This window comes from Mauremys reevesii, linkage group 22, assembly GCF_016161935.1.
Source record: "Mauremys reevesii isolate NIE-2019 linkage group 22, ASM1616193v1, whole genome shotgun sequence".
In the NCBI taxonomy this organism is placed as follows: Eukaryota; Metazoa; Chordata; order Testudines; family Geoemydidae; genus Mauremys; species Mauremys reevesii.
Genome location: NC_052644.1, coordinates 19,712,836 through 19,728,067, shown reverse-complemented (window position 1 = coordinate 19,728,067; position 15,232 = coordinate 19,712,836). Strand labels below are relative to the sequence as shown.

Genomic DNA, 15,232 nt, shown 5'->3' with positions numbered 1-15,232 from the left:
GGTGAGGGGGCAGAGAGGAGCGAGGGGGGGATTTCTGGATGAAGAGATGGTGCTGGGGCAGGGCCTTAGGGGAAGGGGCAGGACCGGGGGCAGGGCCACGGTTCAGGTGCCGGTGGCCCACCCTCATTTAGGAAGGTTCCCCCGCTCCTGGTCTCCGGATCCAGGACAGTAGCTGCTCAGATGTGCAAGCTCTGTATGTGCTTGAGGACTAACCCAAGCCAGTTACCTTGGGGATCCCTTGCTTATGCTTAGAAATAGGGCACAGTTTTCTTCTGCTCAGAGATTTTTATTCCCTCTCGCCGGAGTCCAGAGCTGTGATGGGACGTCCCCTCTTTGTGGGCATCGGGGGAGCCCTCACCAAAGTCTTTTGTCCCCTGATGTTCCACAATGGTTTGTCTGGCATCTGCCGGCCTTCTTGTGCCGGGCAGGAGCCAATGCCTCATGGGGTGGACTGGAATTTCTCTCCCGACTTGGGGAGGGAGGGGGTCCCAGTTTCAGAACAAACAGGTTTAGAGTCACAGAGCAAATATTTTAAATATTACCTGGGAAGGAGGGACGCAGGTGTGATAAGTGAGATTAAGGCAGGCAGCAATTTACAAGCATTTCATATTAAATCTGACGCCTGTTTTACCGCTGGTAACACACCAGTGAGCCAGGCCGGTTTCCAGTGACACATTTGTCAGTGTTCAGTGAGGCGAGCTGGCACCTTCTCTGCCAGTGTCACACTTCCTTGCTTCGCACCAGCTGGCAGCACCCTATGCCCCCCCTCCCAGCAAATCCCTAGTCCCATCCTCTGAGCTCACCTCCTTTCTGGGGCACCTGGACTCCTGGGTCCTATGACCTCCCCCTGCTCAAAGTTACCCCCCTTCTTCTCAGACACCCACCCAGACTTCTGGGTCCTATCCTCAGAGATCACCCTTGGCCCGGTGCACCTGGATTTCTGGGTCCCCATCAACGCCAAATTCTCCTCAGCTTCCCCTTCTGAAACCCCAGGACTCCTGGGTCCTCCAACCCCCTGCCCATCCCTACCCCCAATGTCTGGGAGACACAGGGCTAGTGCGGGGGGAGACCCTCGCCCTTCCAAATTGCTCCCAGAAACAGGCATTCATGCACTATCAGAGCACACAGATATCTTGGCACAAGCCAATCTCTGAGACAGGCACAGATGCACAGTCAGAGCCAGTCCTTGTCTCCCAACCCCTAGCAAGGAAATTCCCAGAGACAGGCAGCCACAGCCGAAGCCCACACATCCCTCAAAATGAGATACCAGGGACTTGTGCACATACAGTCGGACTCTATGTACCCCCCTCAGAAGCGGAGTCCAGAAACAGACAGACATGCACACCCAGTCAGACGCAGAGCCCAGAGACAGGCAGTCTCACATAGTCAACAGGCAGTCACACACATACAAACACAGAAGCCAGAGACAGAAGATAACACACACACAGATGCAGAGCCCAGAGACAGGCAGTCACACATGCACACACAGTCAATAAGCAGTCACACAAACACAGAGCCCAGAGACAGATGGTAATGCACACACAGTCAGATGCAAGGCCCAGAGACAGGCAGTCTCTCTCTCTCTCTCTCTCTCTCACACACACACACACACACACACACACACACACACACACACACACACACACACACACACACTCTCTCTCTCTCTCTCTCTCTCTCTCTCTCTCTCTCTCTCAACAGGCAGCAGTCACACATGCCCAGTTGGATCTGAGCCCACTGATATTTGAACTATGGGCCCTGAATTGGGCTTTACAGTTTCTGTCCCGGGGCAGGACATTGAACCCCATAGCTGGCTGTATTATGTCCAAGTTGGCCTGTCACCTGGAGTGAACAGAACAGCCGTTCCTTTCCTCATGAGGTGGCCTTCCCACAGGGGTCCTGCTGTCACATGGGAGAAGTGTGAATTTCACATGGCAAAGAGATTTTGGCATGTTCCAACCAGTTGATGTCAGTTGGAGGAGCCACTTGTAGCTAGGGACAGAATCTGTGTGTAAATTACAACGCATCCGCGCACATGGCCGATACAGCATGTAGTCGACATCCCACCCAATATACTCTGCATGTCACAATTCTGCCAGTAGTGTTACACTCGTGTGCAGAGAGAGTGTCTTGAGAAATGTAACTACATATGCTCTGAAGGACACGCACATGTTCAGACTGTACCTCCACACCCCCATAAATATGCTGTACCTACACACTGGCATGCTATAGGTGCACACCCTCTCTGACTGTAACCACTCTCTCTCTCTCTTCACTCAGACAGTACTTACACACTATCATAAAAACACCTTCACACTGGAGCTACATACACTCATAAATACCCACTCAGACTGTGCCTACATACTTTCACACTGTAGCTACACCCCTTCATGCTGTCCTTACACACCTTTCCAGACTGTCCCTATAACCATCCCTACTGTAGCTACACACAATACTCTACTGATAAGTGTATTTTCAGGCTGTACCTACACACTTTAATAGTGTAGGTAGATACACAATTGTGCACTCTCAGGTGGAAGCCACATAGTTTCACACTAGACCAACACCTACATCCCTTCATACTGTATTTACACCCCAACCTAAACATATTTTCAGACTGTATCCATAAACCCACAGATTGTGCCTTTGCACCTGCAACAATGCATAGTCACGCTGTACCTACATTTTTACAGTGGTTATACATCCATATAAATACACTCGCAGGCTCCAGGAACACATATACAGTACAGTTACCCATCTTCATGGTGTACCTACACAACATCATAAGTCAGCTTTCTCACTGTACTTATACATCTTCAGATTTTCAGACTGTACCTACACATTCACACTGTATCTACACCTGTGCAGACTAGAACTACACCCCCCCCAGTACCCTTTCAAGCAACTTCAGACCACAGGTGTGAGGCAGTCACACTGATCCTACAGCTCATACATAGCACTGTATCTGTTCACCATCAAACACCACCACTGCAGAGACCTCAGCAACAGGCAGCCTACATCTATCTCTTCACCTAGCCCCTTGTCAATCGCTCCACCTGTCTCTCTGTCCTGCTACCTGTCCCCTTGTCCATCCCTCCACCTGTCTCTGTCCATCCTTCGTCCTGTCTCTCTGTCCATGCTTCTATCTGTCCCCTTGTCCATCCCTCTGTCTCTGTCCATGCCTCTGCCCATCCCCTTGTCTGTCCCTCTGTCTGCACCTCTGCCTGTCCCCTTGTCCATCCCTCTGCCTGTTTCTGTCCATCCTTCCTCCTGTCTATCTCTTAGTGCCTCCAACTGTCCCCTTCTCTGTCCCTCTGTCTGCACCTCCGCCTGTCTCTCCGTCCATCATGCCACCTGTCTTTCCCATGTCGCTAAGGCCTCCGTCTGCCTGTTTTCCTCTCCCCCCGCAGCTCTCTGGCACGATCCCCCCACCCCACCCCCTGCTCTAGTTCCCAGAATAACCCTCTAATAGGTATTTATGAGAATGTTTCCCCTGCCCTGGTTGAAGCAGAGAGCCCGGCTATTAGCCGTTCTGCTATGGCCGAGCTGAAGCAGCTGCAGCGAGCCAGACCAGCCCCTTGATTGGGATCCAGAAAAGGGGGAGTAGAGGGGGGGGGGAGGGAGAGAGCCACCAGAAAAAGTCTCTTTGCTCCCTCACTGCACAAAACACACAGCCTCTGTCCAGGGCACCCCTTGCTTGGCGCTGGGACACGGCCCCTCTGGGGTGGGGTGCAGGGGCTGGGTATACAGGGACCCTGGGCCTGGCGCTGGGACACGGCCCCTCTGGGGTGGGGCGCAGGGGCTGGGTATCCGGGGACCCCTCACCCAGCGCTGGGACGCAGCCCCTCTAGGGTGGGCCCGGGGGCTGGGTATACGGGGACCCCTCACCCAGCGCTGGGACGCGGCCCCTCTGGGGAGGGATGCAGGGGCTGTGGGTGGGTGGCCGCGTGTCCCAGCACCCCAGGGCCGTGTAGGTTTCCATGTTTCCCTCCAGCTGAGACACGAAGCGAGCCGGGGAAGAATGAAAGCGAGCGAGGCCGGCGCGGCGCCGCGGCCCCAGGGGGGAGAGGAAATCAATACCCTGCCAGCAGGCGCAGGAGAGGGGCGGGGGGCGAGGGGAGGGGGTGAGAGAGCATAGACAGCAGATGAATGAGGGCTCCTGGAGCGGGACTGGCTGGCTGGCTCGATTGGCAGGACTCCTGGGTTCTCTCACCGGCTCTGGGAGGGGAGAGCTGGGAGCCAGGACTCCTGGGTTCTCTCTACGTCTCAGCGAGGGGGGTCTAGTGGTTAGAGTTGGGAGGGAGGGGCTGGGAGTCAGGACTCCTGGGTTCTCTCCATGGCTCAGGGAGGGGAGTGTGCTGGCGTATCTGTATCATAGGGTGTCCGTGTGTGTGTTTTTCTCCATCTGAGCCCTTTGGGCTGTGTGTATCTGGCGGGGTTCAGGTGTAGGTTTCTCAAGGGAGGGGGATGCGTTGGTGTGTATTGTCCAGCATTTTGGGGAGATGCATGTGTACATGTATGTGAGCCATGTGTCTGATTGGGGGAGGGGCAGGGAAGGGAGGGGGCAGGATACCGGGGTAGATGGGCCCATGGCTGTCATCGGGGTTGGCAGGTACGGGGCAGGATACCAGGGTAGATGGGCCCGTGTCTCTGATCAGGGATGGCAGGGACAAGGCGGGATAGTGCAGTAGATGGGCCCGTGGTTTCAATCAGAGATGGCAGGGAGGGGGCAGGATACCGGGGTAGATGGGCCTGTGTCTCTGATCAGGAATGGCAGGGACAGGGCAGGATGCCGGGGTAGATGGGCCCATGTCTCCGATCAGGTATGGCAGGGACAGGGCAGGATGCCGGGGTAGATGGGCCCATGTCTCTGATCAGGGATGGCAGGGACAAGGCGGGATAGTGCAGTAGATGGGCCCGTGTCTCTAATCAGGGATGACAGGGACAGGGCAGGATAGTGGAGTAGATGGGCCTGTGTCTCTGATCAGAGATGGCAGGGAAGGGGCAGGATGCCGGGGTAGATGGGCCCGTGGTTCCAATCAGGGATGGTGGGGAGGGGGCAGGATACCTGGGTAGATGGGCCCGTGTCTCTGATCAGGTATGGCAGGGACAGGGCGGGATGCCAGGGTAGATGGGCCCGTGTCTCTGATCAGGTATGGCAGGGACAGGGTGGGATGCCGGGGTAGATGGGCCCGTGGTTCCAATTAGGGATGGCAGGGAGGGGGCAGGATACCGGGGTAGATGGGCCTATGTCTCTGATCAGGGATGGCAGGGACAGGGCGGGATGCCGGGCTAGATGGGCCCATGTCTCCGATCAGGGGTGGCCAGGACAGGGCGGGATGCCGGGGTAGATGGGCCCATGTCTCTGATCAGGTATGGCAGGGACAGGGCGGGATGCCGGGGTAGATGGGCCCGTGTCTCTGATCAGGTATGGCAGGGACAGGGCGGGATGCCGGGGTAGATGGGCCCGTGGTTCCAATTAGGGATGGCAGGGACGGGGCAGGATGCCGGGCTAGATGGGCCCATGTCTCCGATCAGGGGTGGCCAGGACAGGACGGGATACCGGGGTAGATGGGCTGGTGGCTCTGCATAGTGGTGTTGCTGGGGGGGTTAAACCCGGGATCTATGGAATCTGTTATCCTTTATGAGCTGTAATTTCCGGAGCTGGCAATCAGTGAAAGTGTTTCTATTCCCGGGCGGATAATCAGGGCCGGCAGTTTACTCTGTTAATCAGCACCTTATGTTAGCGCCTTCCCGCCCCCCAGAGCCAGCTGTGGGACAGCAGGAACGTGCTGCTAACCAGACAGCACAGGAGGGGGTGGGGAATGGGAGATGGGGCCTCTCCCCTCCAGGGGGCGCTGGCTCCCATCCAGCCCCAGGGCAGGGAGTGGCTGGCTCCGGGGGAGGACGGGGCGGGGGAGAACGGGACACGGGGCCTTTCCGAGGGGTGGGGGCCACGGTATGTGTGCTGGGGATGAACGTGAAATATTTAGGAGCCTATATAATTTCCCCTCAGTTCTGCTGCTGACAAGAATGATCCCCGGACGCCTGGGTTCTGCCTTCCTCCTCCACCTGTCCTCACTCCCATAAGGAATCAGAGAGCCACAGATCTGGACCTTACACAGAGGGAGCAACTTGGACCATTAGACCCCTCTCCCCTCCCAGAGCCAGGGATAAAACCCAGGTGTCCTGGATCCCAGCCCCCGCCCCAATCACTAGACCCCGCTCCCCTCCCAGAGCCGGGGATAGAACCCAGGAGTCCTGGCTCCCGGCAGCGTCTCCCCTGAGGTGGATGCTTCTTGGTGTGGGGGTGGGGCGTCAGGTTCCCAGCTTGAGCGAGGTGGGAGCCGTGTGTATGTGGAGGGGGAGGGGTGGAATTGCGGCGGGGGGGGCCTTTGGGAGATGGGGTTAAGCAGGGGAGGGGCTGTCTCTCTTTGCCCCTGCGCCCCGCCCCCCGGCCAATGGGTGGGGCTGGGAGCCCGTCCATCAGTGCAGGCCCTGGCTCAGCTGGCGAGGCAGAGAGCAGCCTGCTCCCACCAGGCTCAGGGGTGAGCCGCAGGCCCATCTACCCCGGTGTCCCGGCCCCTCCGTGTCCCCTGGATCAGATCCAGGGGCCCATCCAGCCTGCAATCCACTGGGTGGTTGCACCCAGTCACTTAATAGTAGCTAAAGTAGCGCCCCCTAATGGGGCCTTTCCCCTCTAGGGGGCGCTGGCTCCCATCCGGCCCCAGGGCAGGGACTGGCTGGCTCAGGGGTGGGGAATGGGGCACGGGCCTTTCCCCTCTAGGGGGCACCAGCTCCCATCCGGCTCCAGGGTGGGGGATGCTGTGTAAAGTCACATGAGCCTAATTCTCTCTCTCTTTCCTTCCTTGTCTCCCCATCCTCTATCTCGATCCTTCCCTCCTCACCCATCCCCCTTCTTACGTCCCTTCTCCGTCTCCCCTTCCTGCTGATTCCCCCTCCCCCGCCCATTACCCCCTCCCATGGGGCTCCCCTCCTCTCTCTCATCCCCCTGCTCCCCTCGCCTCATTGCTGCCCTCCCCTATGTCCCACCTTCCTCTCCTATGTCCCCTCCTCCCTCGTGCCCCCATGCCCCTCCCCTCTTCCATTGCCCCCTCCCCTGGAATCACCCTCCCCCTTCGATGCAGGGGAAGTGCTGAGGCCCTGCGAGATGAGCCTGTCCCCTGGCCCCCCCGCTGCTAGGATGCTCTTTGTGCTGGCTCTGGCCTGCGCCAGCCCCTTCCTGGATCTGCGCCCGGACGGGCCGCGCTCGCTCAACGTGGCCATCATCTTCAGCGGCTCGTCCTACACGCCCGAGAGCGCCCGCTTCGCCCCCACCGCCTTCCGCAACTTCTCCATGGAGGTGAACCCTGTCTCCGTGCTGCTCAACGACACCAACCCCCGCAGCCTCATCGTGCGCCTGTGCGACGTTCTCTCCTCCCTGCGCATCCACGGCGTGGTCTTCGAGGACGACACACGCACTGAGGCCGTGGCCCAGATCCTGGACTTCATCTCGGCCCAGACCTCAGTGCCCATCATTGGCATCAACGGGGGCTCGGCCATCGTCCTCACTCCCAAGGTGAGTGGGTCGCTGGGCTCCAAGCCTGCCCCTATTTGGCACACACTTATCCCTGTAATCCCCACCCATATGCCCAACTCAATCCAACCATGCTCAACTCACCCTACAAAACCACACTCGACCCAACTGGAATCCCGCTCAACTCAACCCAACCCTAACCCAACCTGACCACACTCAACCCCTACCCAATCCATCCAAACCCGACCACATGCAACCCAACCCCAACACAACCAATCCCAGCCTGACCACACTCAACTCAACCCCATCCCACTCAACTCAACCCAACCCTAACCCAACCTGACCACACTCAACCCCTACCCAATCCATCCCAAACCAGCCACACTCAACTCAACCCCAACACAACCAATCCCAGCCTGACCACACTCAACTCAACCCCATCCCACTCAACTGAATCCAACTCCAACCCAACCTGACCACACTCAACCCCAACCCAACCCATCCAAACCCGACCACACTCAACCCAACCCCAACGCAACCAATCCCAACCCGACCACACTCAACTCAACCCCATCCCACTCAACTGAATCCAACCCATCCCAACCACACTCAACCCAACCCCAACGCAACCAATCCCAGCCTGACCACACTCAACTCAACCCCATCCCACTCAACTGAATCCAACCCATCCCAACCACACTCAACCCAACCCCAACGCAACCAATCCCAGCCCAACCACACTCAACTCAACCCCATCCCACTCAACTGAACCCAACCCCAACCCAGCCTGACCACACATAAACCCCAACCCAACCCAACCCAACCCCAACGCAACCAATCCCAACCTGACCACACTCAACTCAACCCCATCCCACTCAACTCAACCCAACCCAGCCTGACCACATTCAACCCTAACCCAACCCATCCCAACCCAACCCCACTCAACCCAATCCCAACCCAACCACACTCAATTCAACCTGACTACACACAATGCCAAACCAACCCCGCTCAACTCAACTCCAAGGACAATCAACTAAACCCAACCACACTGAACCCCCACCCAACCCGACCACACTCAACTCAACCCGACCACACTCAACCCCAACCCAACCCATCTGTAGATGTGCGGACTCACCCCTGCGGCGCCTCCTGCTGGTGAGTCCTGGAATTAGCTCTTCCAGCTCCAGAGCGCCCTCTGCAGGCCGATGATCCGCCTGTCCTCTGGTCCCCATGTCCCTCCCTGGACCCCGGTGCCCTTTTAACTGGGGTGCTGCCCCCGGCAGTACCCCACCAATCTGGGTCTCCCCTCCCTGGGGAACCCCAAACCCACTATCCCCACTTTGCCTCAGTTTTGGCTACTGCCCAGTCTCCATCTAGCCCCCATTCACTGGGGCAGACTGCAGTATCAGCCACTCATCATAGGCAAAGGGGTTTGGACCTGCTGCCTTTGCCTACCCCTTGGGCTGCCCCCAGTACCTCTTGGCCTAATGCTAGGCCACAGCCTGGGGCTTTCCAGGGAGGAGCTCCCCAGCTCCTCTGTCTTTCCCCAGCCCTGCTCCACTCAGGTACCCTGTGCCCAGCTCCCTGCAGCCAGGCCCTTATCCCTCTACAGGCAGAGGGAGACTGTTTGCTCCTGGCTTCCCTGGCCTTCTTATAAGGCCTCGTTGCTCAGTCTGGGGCATGGCCCCAGCTGCAGCCACTTCCCCCAATCAGCCAGGGTTTTACCTTGCCCTCTGCAGGGCTTTCCAACCCCTTCCAGGCTGGAGCGGGTGGTCACCCTGCTACAGTATCCCAAACCAACAACACTCAATCCAACTCCAACCCAACCACACTCAATTCAATCCAACCCAACCCAACCCCAACCCAACCCAACCCCATTCAACCCATTCCAACCCCAAGCCAACCAGACCACACTGAACTCCAACCCGACACAACCACACTCAACCCATCCCAATCCCACCTCAAACCAACCTCAATCCAACTCAATTCATTCACAGTCAACCCAACTGCAACTCAGCTTGACTCATCATCTTGCCCAAACTTCAATGCCCAACATTGGTCTCAACAGGGGCTCAGCCATCATGCTGGCATCCAAGGGGAGGGGGTTGCCAGGCCCCACACCAATGCCTGTATGCCCCCACACTCATTACACACCTCACCCATATCTCCCGACTCCAGCCTAACCCTAACTCAACCCAGTGCATGCAACAAAACCACCCTAACCCAACCCAACATACCCAATGCAACATAACACAGCCCATCCCAACATAATGGAAAACAACATACACATCCATTCCTGACCCAACCCAACCCAACCCGCCCAGCCCAATGCAACCCAAACCAATCAACATAACCCAACCCAACCCTATACACTCAGTCTAACCCAGTGCAGCCTATCATCTCAGCCCACACCTCCATGCCCCTGTGCCCACCATTGGCAGTGTAGGTGTCAGGTTTGGACTGAGACACATGAGCGGACCTGTGGAGGGGTAGGGGGAAGCCCAGGTGTGGAATTTTACAGAGGCTGTGGTTCAGGTTTGAGATGTATCAACAGAGCTGCAGGAGGAGGGGCAGCCCAGGGCTAGGCTAGCAGGAGCCTGCAGGTCAGGACTGAGGGGCACTGGCAGAGCTGGGAGGAGGAATCCCACGGCTGGGATGATAGGAGGCTGCAGGTCAGGATTGAGGAGCAGCCCCTGACTTCCCCATTTTTTCCCTGCCCAGGAGAAAGGCTCCACCTTTCTGCAGCTGGGCTCATCGACGGAGCAACAGCTGCAGGTGATGTTCGAGGTGCTGGAGGAGTACGACTGGACGGCCTTCGCTGTCATCACCACGCTCTTCCCCGGCTACGAGGACTTTGTGGATTATATCGAAGTGCTGACCGACAGCAGCTTCATTGGCTGGGAACACCGGGGCGTCCTGACCCTCAACCTGACCGATGACCCTGACGGCTCCCGGCTCAAGCGCCAGCTGCGGGAGATCCCTGCCCAGATCCGCCTGCTCTACTGCTCCCGCGAGGAGGCAGAGAGCATCTTCCAGGCAGCACGGGACGCCGGCCTCACTGGACCTGGCTATATCTGGTTCATGGTGGGCACGAACCTGGGTGGCACTGACTACATGCCTGAGCACCTGCCCGTCGGCCTCTTCACAGTGCTGTCGGCCGGCTGGCGGGACGACCTGCACCACCGTGTCCAGAACGGGGTGGCCATCATTGCCAAGGGTGCTGAGGCACTTGCCAGGGACTACGGCTTCATTCCCGAGTTCAACAACGACTGCCGGGCACCCAACCTTAGCCAGATCCATGAGAACCTCCACCGGTGAGTTAAGGGAGGCGGGGGGCAGAATGGGGGATGGAAAGCTGTGAGAATGTGGTGCCCATCAACGCAATCCCAACTCAATGAGGACGGCTACCTCATCAACCCATCGCTGGTTGTCATCTCCCTCAACAGAACCAACTCAGAGGGATGGGTGGGCAGATCTATGGGTATCTGGTGCCCATCAGTGTAATCCCAACCCAACTCAACCCAGTCCCACCTCATGCAACCCACCTCAACACCAATCCACCTCAGTCAACCCCAGCTCAATATAACCAACCCAACAGCAAATCCACAACAACCTGTGCTGATGAGTGTGATGGGGGCAGATGTGCCCATCAGCAGAATTCAACCCAACGCCAATCCAATTCACCCCAACCCAGTCCAACCACACTCAACCCAAACCAACATAACCAACCCAATGGGGGAGGGGACAGATCCATGACAACCTGCAATGCCCTGGAGATTGCAGTAGAAGAGGAAATGGGACATGGGGCCTTTCCCTTCTAGGGGGCACTGGCTCCAGGGCAGGGGACTACCTGGCTTAGTGGGGCAACAAGACAGAGGGGCACCAGCAGAGCTGGGGGGTGCTGGGTCCCCCCCTAACTCTCTTCCCCTCCGCCAGGTATTTCATGAACATCACATGGGGGCAAAAGGATTTCTCCTTCAATGAGGACGGCTACCTCATCAACCCATCGCTGGTCGTCATCTCTCTCAACAAAGAGCGAACTTGGGAGGTGGTGAGTACCTGACCCTGCCCACCTGTCTGTCCCACCCTCTGCCAAAGGTTTACCCTGCCCACTGCTGGAGCCCCACCCTATCCCTCTGCCCCACCCCTTACCAGAGCTCCACCCTATATCTATGCCGTGCCCCCAGCTCTGTGCCCCTCCCCCTAACCATGTCTCCCAACCTCCATCTTTCTGTCCAGTGGTTTGGAGGTGGGTTTGGGGTCAAGGTTGGAGGGACAGGTCTGGGGCGGGGGCTGAGTTTGATGGGCAGGTTTCGGGGGTGTCGGTGAGTTTGGAGGGGCAGGTTCAGGGAGATTGGGGGAAGATGTTGGGGTGAGTTTGGGGGCAGGTTTGGGGGATGTTGATGAGTTTGGCAGGGCAGTTTCATGGAGACTGGGGCGAGTTTTGCGGGGAAGATTTTTGGGGTGAGTTGGGAGCAGGTTTGGGGTGTTGGTGAGTTTGGAGCGGCAGTTTCAGGGAGACTGGGGTGAGTTTTGGGGGGAAGATTTTGGGGTGAGTTGGGGGCAGGTTTGGGGGTGTTGGTGAGTTTGAGGGCAGGTTTGGGGGGTGTTGGTGAGTTCGGAGTGGCAGTTTCAGGGAGATTGGGATGATTTGGGGGAAGGTTTGGGAAGCATAGGGGTGATTTGGGGGGCAGGGTTGAGGAATGTAGGGGGTGAGTTTAGAGGGGAAGGTTTGAGGGGCAAGGGTGACTCTGGGGTGTATCTGGTGGTGCTGGGTGAGTTTGGTGGGACCAGGGCTCAGGCCCCAAGCAGGGACCCCCAGTGAAGCCCCCCCACCCCGTGCAGGTTGGGAGCTGGGAGCACCAGATCCTACGCATGAAGTACCCGGTCTGGTCGCGCTATGGCAAGTTCCTGCAGCCGGTGGACGACGACCAGCACCTGACGGTGGCCACGCTGGAGGAGCGGCCCTTTGTCATCGTCGAGAACATCGACCCGGCCACCGGCACATGCATCCGGGACTCGGTGCCCTGCCGCAACCAGCTGAACCGCACCGACAGGTAACCGCACTGCAAACTTCCCCACGGCAGTGCCCCCAGACGGGAGCGCTGCCCAACGCTGCAAGCTTCCCCTCAGCAGTGCCCCTGGCGAGGAGCTCCACCCAGTGCTGCGAACATCCCCGTGGCAGTACCCCCGGTGTTGCAAGCTTCCCCACGGCAGTGCCCCTAACAGGGAGCTCCGCCCAGTGCTGCGAGCTTCCCCATGGCAGTACCCCCGGTGCTGCGAGCTTCCCTGTGGCAGTGCCACTGGCGCGGTGAGCTTCCCCACGGCAGTGCCCCTGACAGAGAGCTCCACCCAGTGCTGCGAGCTTCCCTGTGGCAGTGCCATTGGCGCTGTGAGCTTCCCTGTGGCAGTGCCCCAGGAGGGGAGCTCCGCCCAGTGCTGCGAGCTTCCCTGTGGCAGTACCCCCAGTGCTGTGAGCTTCCCTGCAGCTGTGCTCTCTGTCCATCTCCATTTCTGTTTTGCTCCCTCCCCCGCCCCGCAGCCACCCCACAGACCCGCTGCTTTTTGAGAAGAAATGCTGCAAAGGGTTCTGCATCGACATCCTCAAGCGCCTGGCTAAGACCGTGGGCTTCACCTACGACCTCTACCTGGTCACCAACGGCAAACACGGCAAAAAGATCGACGGGGTCTGGAACGGCATGATCGGGGAGGTGAGATACCTCTGCCCCACAGCCCCCCTGAGCCGGGGAGAGAACCCAGGAGTCCTGGCTCCCAGCCCCCCTTGCTCTAACCACTAGACCTCACTCCCTTCCCAGAGCCAGGGAGAGAACCCAGGAGTCCTGGCTCCCAGCCCCCCCCCCTGCTCTAACTACTAGACCCCACTCCCCTCCCAGAGCCAGGGAGAGAACCCAGGAGTCCTGCCTCCCAGCCTCCCCTGCCCTAACCACTAGGCCTCACTCCCCTCCCCGAGCCAGGGAGAGAACCCAGGAGTCCTGGCTCCCAGCCCCCCTTGCTCTAACCACTAGACACCACTCCCTTCCCAGAGCCAGGGAGAGAACCCAGGAGTCCTGGTTCCTGGCCCACATAGGTTGGTGCCACTTTCCCCCTTCTTGGAGATCCTCAATTTCTCTGCCTCCCTCTAGAAATCCCTGGGCACGTTGGGGGTTTCTTTCAAAGACCCCCCGCCCAGATCTCATCTGGTTGCTTCCCCTCCCCCTCAAATTGTTCCCAGAAATACCCTGCTGCTTTGGGGTCCCACCGTAGCCCCCCTGAACTGCACAGCTGGGTTACTGGGTACAACGGCCTAGCACTGCATGGGAGAGGGAGAATGTCCCCTTGAAGGCTCTGCCCCCCTCACTGACTCCTCCCCCTCGGTCTCCCCCCAGGTGTTTTACCTGCGTGCGGACATGGCCATCGGCTCCCTGACTATCAACGAGGAACGTTCCGAGATCATCGACTTCTCCGTGCCCTTCGTCGAGACGGGCATCAGCGTCATGGTCTCACGGAGCAACGGGACCGTCTCGCCCTCCGCCTTCCTGGGTCAGCGCCCGCCGCCACCAGGGGGCGTTGTGGGAGCAGGGCAGAAGCGCTGGCTGTGGGGGGAGCTCCCAGCTACTCTGGCCCCAGCCTCTGCCAGCAAGGGGGGCTGTGGGGAATAGAACCCAGGAGTCCTGGCTTCCAACCCCCACCTTGCTCTAACCACCAGCCCCCACTCCCCTCCCAGAGCCAGGGAGAGAACCCAGGAGTCCTGGCTCCCAGCCCCCCTGCTCTAACCACTCGCCACTACTCCCCTCCCAGAGCTGGGCATAGAACCCAGGTGTCCGAGCACTGACTGTCCCTTCCCCCCGCAGAGCCCTACAGCCCAGCTGTCTGGGTGATGATGTTCGTCATGTGTCTGACCGTGGTGGCCGTCACCGTCTTCATCTTCGAGTACTTCAGCCCTGTGGGTTATAACCGCAACCTGGCCGCCGGGAAACGTGAGTCCCACCCTCACACCCGCCGCTCTGCCTGGGGACAGCAGGGGGCTGCGGGTCGGGAGTGAGGGGCACCAGTAGGGCTGTGGGGGGGCACAGAGGTGACCCTTCCCATGATGCTTTGCAGGCACGGGGGGCTCCAAGTTCACCATTGGCAAGTCCATCTGGCTGCTCTGGGCTCTGGTCTTCAACAACTCGGTGCCGGTGGAGAACCCCAAGGGCACCACCAGCAAGATCATGGTGCTGATCTGGGCCTTCTTCGCCGTCATCTTCCTCGCCAGCTACACGGCCAACCTGGCCGCCTTCATGATCCAGGAGGAGTACGTGGACACGGTGTCGGGGCTGAGCGACCGCAAGGTGAGGCTCCCCCCTTCTGCTGCCTGCCCGATCCCCCTCCCCACAGGCCAGCCCACCCCTGCTGCCGGGAGCCGGGTGCAATCAATCCCTGGATGCTGTGAGATCCAGCCTGCGTCGATCCAGGGATCTCACTGGGGTCAATGCAGGCCATGGGTGCGACAGAGCCTGTCTAGACAGATCCACTTGATCCCTGGATCTCAACATAGGCAATCCAGCCAGATCCAAACAACCCACCGGTCTCGCTAGACCACAGGTCCATGAATCTCAGCAGAGCCGATCTAGACTGATCCAGTTGATCAGTGGATCTCACTAGAGCCAGTCTCATGAGATCCAGTCACTTCATAGATCCGATCTAGTTTGTTAG

The 15,232-nt window shown here is 58.7% G+C and overlaps 1 protein-coding gene across 1 annotated transcript in view; it reads left to right on the top strand.

The window, feature by feature from the left end:
• Positions 1-7,133: 7,133 nt before the first annotated feature.
• The window catches only part of GRIN2D (glutamate ionotropic receptor NMDA type subunit 2D), a 15,567-nt gene continuing 7,468 nt past the window's right edge, over positions 7,134-15,232 (top strand). The window contains exons 1-8 of the mRNA XM_039510279.1: positions 7,134-7,579; positions 10,259-10,851; positions 11,474-11,588; positions 12,383-12,594; positions 13,080-13,248; positions 13,924-14,077; positions 14,389-14,514; positions 14,639-14,868. Of these exons, the coding sequence (XP_039366213.1) occupies positions 7,172-7,579; positions 10,259-10,851; positions 11,474-11,588; positions 12,383-12,594; positions 13,080-13,248; positions 13,924-14,077; positions 14,389-14,514; positions 14,639-14,868 (2,007 nt within the window). The 5' untranslated portion in view covers positions 7,134-7,171. The remainder of the gene's footprint in view (positions 7,580-10,258; positions 10,852-11,473; positions 11,589-12,382; positions 12,595-13,079; positions 13,249-13,923; positions 14,078-14,388; positions 14,515-14,638; positions 14,869-15,232) is intronic.